At 28.6% G+C, this 7,401-nt stretch overlaps 2 protein-coding genes across 12 annotated transcripts; one reads left to right on the plus strand and one right to left on the minus strand.

Annotated features, from left to right (window-relative positions):
- On the minus strand, nt 4,803-6,354 carry LOC107635159. Of its 11 annotated transcripts, none has more exons than XR_002361897.1 (3): nt 6,209-6,354; nt 6,062-6,139; nt 4,803-5,852 (listed from the first exon to the last, which is right to left on the minus strand). XR_002361897.1 is itself a non-coding variant. In XM_021121909.1 (3 exons), exons 1-3 carry the CDS (start codon nt 6,233-6,235, stop codon nt 5,208-5,210), a joined length of 669 nt encoding a protein of 222 aa, XP_020977568.1. In that variant the 5' UTR covers nt 6,236-6,349; the 3' UTR covers nt 4,803-5,207. The 11 variants fall into 11 exon arrangements, 10 of the variants coding, with proteins under 10 accessions (XP_020977568.1, XP_016194030.1, XP_016194028.1 ...); XM_021121909.1 differs by having other exon boundaries at nt 4,803-5,771; nt 6,209-6,349; XM_016338544.2 differs by having other exon boundaries at nt 4,803-5,774; nt 6,209-6,349.
- Nucleotides 6,560-7,375, plus strand: LOC107635160 (the record flags this gene model as incomplete). Its single annotated transcript, XM_016338546.2, is given in 2 exon segments — nt 6,560-6,706; nt 6,826-7,375. Coding segments are annotated over 2 exon segments (621 nt in total), but the record flags the coding sequence as incomplete, so codon positions are not given.

The raw sequence follows: 7,401 nt of genomic DNA on the forward strand, positions 1-7,401 counted from the left end.
TTTTTTTATAGAAAATATTTTTTATATCTTCATTTAAGTAACTCTGATAGAGATAAACTCGCCAAAAGCATACTTGGACTATAATACTTAATCGTACATGAGTGTGTTACATCAGAGCTGTTATGCAAACAATACAAAAATCAATTATGTACGTATTTTATCCCAAATTATTGACTACGTCAAGGGTTGTGATTAAACCAACAAACTAAGGATAAGATATCTAACTTTTACTATGTCTAAGAGCGAGACATATAATATAAGGCCACCACTCAAATAAAACTCCAAAAAACAACTTTTTTTTTTTTTAAGACGTCTACGTGGCAAAATTTAAATCATGTATTCTAAAGCTACATTTTTCACTACAAAACATTTTAAATCATATAAAAAAAGTATCACCTAATGAAAAAAAAGTAAATTAGAAGATTTAAGAGAAGAAATAATTAATTTATCAAAATTAATAGATCAAAAATTAATAATTTTAACTAATGTTAATTGTAATGACACTGAATTCTTAAAATCAATACAAAATGATTTTTCTTAAAATCTTTATTTTACTATAAGCTTTATTGAAGGACTTCAAAAACCTGAAAAAACTTATATTTCACACGGAGTTTCTAAAAAATGTTACTATGAAAATGACTCCCCACATCTCTATCATACTTTTAACCCACAATTAAATTCTATAGTAGATATGTTTAAAGAAATTTTAGTACCCATAAAATTGCAAAGAAATAAGAAAAAAGAGGAACCAAATATAAATGAAATTAAACAGATATTAAATAAATATTTTCAGAAGGAGAATCCCAAAGAAGAAAAAATTCAAAATATAGCTAACATAACAAAACTAAAAATAAACCCACCATTGAAATTATGGATATTGAAGAAAAATTAGAAGAAGTTACAATGCTTTTTAAACAATTAAAAATGGCTCAAAAAAATAATATTATGGAACAAGGATTTCAAATAGAAGAAGAATTAGTAAATTCTGAAAATATAGAAAATGAAGAACACATCCTAGACTATTCAAGTGATGAAGAACCAGCAATTCCAATACAAGTTAAAAATGAAGCTGGAACATCTAAGGATAATCAATCTCAATTTAAATGGGAAACAGGTTTTGAAAATTATGCTTTTAAAAAGGAATTTATAAATAAAAATTCAAAGTATACAAAAATACCATCAAAGTACGTTCCTAAAATTCAGGAAACGGAAGGAGAAAGAATGCTCGATTTAGACTGTAAAAAGAATGAAAAAGAAATTTTCGAGAACTGGTTGAATTCCTTCTTATTAGAAGCCTTTACTAATCCAAAACTTAGTGAATTATCTGGAGGAGATATCTGGAATTATATAGGGTTTCATACTAAAGGAACTGTAAGAGATTTTATGACATCGATAGAAAACCAAATAATAGAAGAATTAGCAACAAAAACAACAGTTTACGATAAAATATTACATATAATGATGATTCTATATAAAGAATTTTTTGGAAAGAATATTATAGATCATAGACAAGAAGTCTATAATAAAGAATATTAAGAAGCAAAAAACTATTTAGCTAATATTCAAATATATGATTTATGTAATGTGGAATCTTATATATGTGAATATAGAATACATTATTATAAACTAAAAGAAGAAGATAAAAACCATTATCTTAGTATGTATATAACAAAACTTCCATACCCTGCTAATAAATTTATAATGGGAAGATTTATAAGAGAAATAAATAGAGGAATAATTGAAAATAATTTTGGCGGAGCAACCTCTGCAATAAGAGATGAAATAAAAGAACGTTGTATGCAAGAAGCAACTCAAAAAAGATTTGAAAATATAATTAGAATTTACTGTGAGGATAATGAAGAAATACCTCAAAAATATGGTCTTAATAAAAATTTTCAAAGAAAAAGAAAATATCAATTTAGAAAAAAAATACTATCCAAATTGGAGAAAAAAGAGGTATTTTAGAAAAAGAAATAACAATAAAAACAAAAAACAAAAAAATAACTATTGCCCAAATAAAAAAAAAATTGTAAATATTGGTATTGCCAGGAAGAGGGACACTATGCAAATGAATGTCCAAAAAAGAAGGATAAAAAAGATCTTACCAAACAATTAGAAATTGCTAAGTCTTGTTTCATGGAACCATTAGAAGAATCAGATGATAACTTAGACTATATTTTTGAATATGTCTCAGAAACAGACTCAGAGACTGAAAAATAATGCCACATTTATTATTACTATAAAAATAACAGAAAAGTTTATAAATGCTTTCATAGATTCTGGAGCAACACAATGCTTTGCTAGTACAAATATAAAACTTGATTGGAAAAAATTAAAGAAACCATTAAGAGTTAGAATAGCTAACAAATCAATACATAAAATTGACCAAAAAGTAGAAATGGTTGAAATATTTATTCAAAATTATAGATTCATTGTTCCATCCATATATAAATGTGGAGAACAAATATAATATACTATGAAAAAATTTAACTTGAAGCCCCTGTAAAAATAAAATCTACTAATGGAGAACTTGAAATAGCTTTGATAAATGATGAAGAACTAAGTAAACAAATTGAGAAAATTAAGGATCAACAGAAAAGATCTAAAATTGGATGGATCCATATTAGTACCATACAAGTTTTAATCAAATCTACATATATGAAAGGAATTAATTCACCAATAAGTTTAGCAATCTGTGACAAAAAAATTACGGATGACCCAATAGATCAAATAATTGGGATTGTTCATGGAAATTTAGCAAATGTAAATGTTAAATTTAATGCCCATCTTGGATATGCTATACCTTTATCAACTGAAAATCTTGGTAGATCTATAAGTTTAGCTTATAAATTCCATAGAAAAAGTTTAATGGAACAAGATGATGAACCGTTTTCAATTACATATGCAATAAATTATGCTTTAACAAATAGCCATCATAGTATAATATTTAAAAATAGAGAAAGAATTTATGTTGATGAATTATTTCAGAAAATTGTAAAAATAGAAATACCAAAATATAAAGTTATTGAAAACCCAATTCTATTATTAAAAGAACCATAAAAAAAATTGGTTTCATCAAATTTTCAAATAAGAGAATCTAAAATCAATAGTCCCTTAAGTTTATCTAAATTAAAAATTAAAGAAGAAGACTCTGAAATAAAAGAACTAACAAAAAAGGTCGAAAAATTAAATGAAACCCTAAATATTAAATTATGATAATAAATAAGGAAGAAATATATGTAACTTATCAAGATAAGAAACAAGAGCTCTTTGAAAGAGAGAATCGTTTGAATTATTTGCAGTTTTCTGAAATAAATCAAAGAGCATTTAAAGCTCTAAAAATAATCTATATAATAAGCTGAAAAAAGAAGTTGAAGAACTAGAAAAATTAATAGAATATCTAGAAAATAGTCACGAATCGATGATAGAATTTGCAGAAGTTCTAAAATAAATAATGCTAAACAAAACTGTTTTTAGAATTATGAAGCATAAAAAGATTGAGAAACCAGAAAATAAAATAAAAAGGAAAAGAGCGAAAAAATTAAAAAATAAAATAGAGGAGTATAAAAAAGAACTAAATAATCTTCAGGTCGAAATTGATGATCTTATAATAAAAAAGATAGAAATAAGAATAAATATAAACAAGTTGGAATTAAATTTAGGAAATTTATAAATGTTTGGAAAACTATATTACGATTAAAACTGTTAAAAGAAAAGATGGAAAATGAAATTGAGAAGATATTTACAAGCAAGAGAAAGTGTAGAAATAAAAGAAGTTTTTGAGAATTTAAGAAATTATAGAAAAAGACAAACATATAAAAGACTTTATAATAATCCCTGTAAAAAAGAATATTATTATGATAGAAATTAGAACAAAATTAAAAAATTATAAATATGAAATCAGAATTATAAATATACATCAATGACTAGTAATAAATAATCATATAACAAATACAAGAGAAATTGTAGAAATGGTTAATACTTTAGATTATAAAATTGTAAATTATTTTTATCAAAATCCTTTGAATAGAGTACCACCAAGACAAATTATAAACTTATTCGAAGCAAAATATGAAGAGTTAGTATAAATTTCAAAAGAAGAATTAAAAGAAAAATCGAATTTGAAAAATTGGTATCAGAGCCAAATTAACGATTAAGGGTAACACTTTCTCTTTAAAACAACACTTTTAGTAAAACACTTTTAAATCAATATCAACCACACAAAAGAAAATGTCTTTACCTAAAGTTAAAAGAGGCATCTTTATCATAGTAACCACCATAATATAAAAGTAACAAGATAGGAAGTGGGAAGCACGATACCTAAGTATTCAAAATGAACAAAGACTTTTTTGGTTGTCAACTTGTCATAAAATTATTAATTTTTTTTATAATTTTTTTAACATGAACAAATTTTTAATAATAACAATATTAAAAAATAAAAAATATATATTTTTTAAAAATTATATTTTGTATTTTTTAAAAAGAATTTTTATAGAAAAAAATGTTTCGATGTTTGTTTGGACGTCGTTATCTTGATGAAATTTTTTTATTTTTATTTTTTAGAGTATTTGAAAAATTTTTAATTGTAAAAGTAAAAGCACTACAAAAATAAATATTTTTTTGAGAAGATGTAATTTACACCTTTTTTTAAAAGATTTTTTTTTAAAAAAAGATGTTTTTCATATAATAAATAAATAAAAAAGTACTTTTATATTGTTATACCCAAACATAATTGATAGATAAAAAGATAAAAAAATCTTTTTACATGAGATACCCAAACATAAAATTACTTTTACTTTTTCATAAAATCTTTTAAAAAAATATAACACAAAAAAGATATTTCCTTAAAAACTCACCAAAACAAACTCGTAATATAATAAATAAACAAAAAAATATTTGTATATTATCATGTTTAAACATAATTATTTTTACATTTTTAAAAGATCTTTGAAAAAAAGATCTTTTTTTAGAGGATTTTTTTTTTCTTAAAGACACACCAAAACAAACCCATAACGGATATGCGTATAAAACATCCATTCCGTCTTATTCTCTCATCCCTAAATATGTTTGGCCATGTTAAAAGGTGAATTCACCGCTAAAAGCTAGCTCATCAACATCATCACAGCCGGAGACAAAAACTATTAACAAGTTCATCGCAAACTACAAGTTATTATATGGTTTGATGAACACAGAGGTCCATGAGTTGGTCACGCATTCATAGCCCCTATTATGGAATCCCCATTCACCGTTATTCCTTGGAATTGCAGTCCTCTTCTTCTTGCAAATAGCCATGATAAAAAGACTATGAGCAGTACCGTTGAACCACAAAACAGCGCCATGCCGATGCCCCCGAAAAAGGAAAACCATATGAGGGGCATCCTGTACGAACCTAAGTCAACAGCAATACCAGCGGCTCTACGAGCAAGTTCAGCAAAATAATACGACGGCACTAATATGGTCACGAGTAGAAGAATACATTGTATTCCAGGGTTAACTCGGAATAGGAGGACATAATTCAGCGCGAAACTCAAAACAATCATGCTGATATGGACCATCGGTGGAAGGGACATATTAAAAGCTTCCCCAAAGTTGAGTAACTTCCTCTTCTCATCAAAAACATAAGAGGTCACCGATGTCAATTGATGAAATACGACGCCATTAATGCCTAGAAGCAGAAACCCACGAGTTTTCTCATTGGCTTCCCGCACCATCGAAAACATCTGGGGAAGAAATGACCTGATGGTAGGAAGGGCTTCATGCGGCTGCTGCTGCTGCTGCTGCATATTACAAATCTCGAGAAACTTAACGTGATGATGGAATAAAAAGGGCTACTTTTCCCATGAAATATAGCCCTGTGAAAACATAGAAGAAAATATTATAAGGGTGAGTTTGGATATTTTGGAACCAAAAGTGTGTTTGAATTATTAATTAATTATACAGTTTGGATTTTGAGAAAAGATGAGAATTGGTATCCAGGAAGTAGGAAGTAGTTGTGAATCAAGTGGAAGAAACAAACATTAAAATAGGAGAAGGCACGGCACAAGATTATCGTGTAACTTACTAGCATAGGTGAGAGTGAGTGTTGTATTTCAAAGGAAAGCATATGTGAGTCTGGCATCTCCATGGGGGGATTAGATGCCTGAAAGAAGAAGCAGAAGGGTGTTAATTTGGGCAAAGTTTTTGTTAAAAACAAGAGAGTATTGATTACCACGTCAGCTGGCTGCCCTTCCGACATTGGAATCGTATGGGTTTCCGATTAGCTGATCGAGTAGTAAACTTGAAAAGGGAATTATCTTTGGAAACACGCAGTAATAAAGTGCGTCTTGTTAGTCTCTTGATTATTGATATTCATATGAGAATTAATAAATCTTATTTTTGTCTTGTTTTCTTCACCGGGCTCCGGATGTCTGCTTCCACTGACGTTATTCACTTATCCACTAACGCGTAACGCGAATTAAAAACTAATGGGTTGATGGGGACTCAATTAAGGAAGGGGGATATGTTAAGCTCAATCCATTCACAATAATTTATTCATTTTAGAAGGCCATTACCGCATATTACGTTTGCACCTCTGAAACTTCCATCTCTTCTCTTGCTCATTTCCCCTTCTTATAAGCCAGGCGGGATGGTTCAGAACCATACACAAGGCCATGATTTCAACCAGACAAACTCCTCGGGTGCACCCATGCCTTCCTCCAATAATAAGGTGCGCCAAATTTTATTATTACTGCTTCCTTTTTACTTGTTGTTCTTGTTGTATGTATTAAAGAAATAGATTACTCAGTTTCCCTGTTTGAATTGATCTTTGGCCATCGACTGCCCCAGCAGCAAGATCATGGGCTTAAGGTAGCTGCAGAAGTTGGGTTATTTGTGGCACTTGCCAGTATGGTACTGGTTCATATTTTCATCTATTTCAATCTATTCGACTTGTGTTTTTCTGACACCAAAACGGTCATCGAAAAAGAAACAAGTTTGGGGAACTATATGTTGGCACTTATGAACCTGCTATGCCCTTTCCTGAAGCTGATAATTCAACGTGTAAGCATGTCCAACGTGATTCCCTTAATTCAATTGTTCAGTTTCCTTGTGATTATATGGGCTGTTGCTGTATTACTTCTTCTGGGTCCAAAATTCTCTCGCATTCATTCTGTCATGTTCTTTATCTGGTCCATTCTCCTCATGCTCCAAGGATCAGGTGCTTTAACCATTGGAATCTACCTTATAATACTTGGATTATTATTCATATGGCCGTCCCGGAAAAATGCAAAAACCAAATCCGACGGAAAAGCTGCAGCCTAAGTTAGTGCGACTTGTATCCAATAAATTTTAGATTTGCATTTAGTCTCTAATAAATTTTTATTATTTTATAAATAAATTTTTAAAAGTTATTCTTATTAGATA

The sequence above is a fragment of the Arachis ipaensis genome, chromosome B04 (genome assembly GCF_000816755.2).
Source record: "Arachis ipaensis cultivar K30076 chromosome B04, Araip1.1, whole genome shotgun sequence".
NCBI lineage: Eukaryota > Viridiplantae > Streptophyta > Magnoliopsida > Fabales > Fabaceae > Arachis > Arachis ipaensis.

What these genes read in the sequence shown, in the direction of transcription:
- LOC107635159 (XM_016338540.2), bottom strand. Translation starts at nt 6,235, where the DNA reads ATGTCGGAAGGGCAGCCAGCTGACGTGGTAATCAATACTCTCTTGTTT. An exon ending in ACTCACTCTCACCTATGCTA is followed by an intron (nt 5,778 to 6,061) that starts GTAAGTTACACG and finishes TGTAATATGCAG; the next exon opens with CAGCAGCAGCAGCAGCCGCA.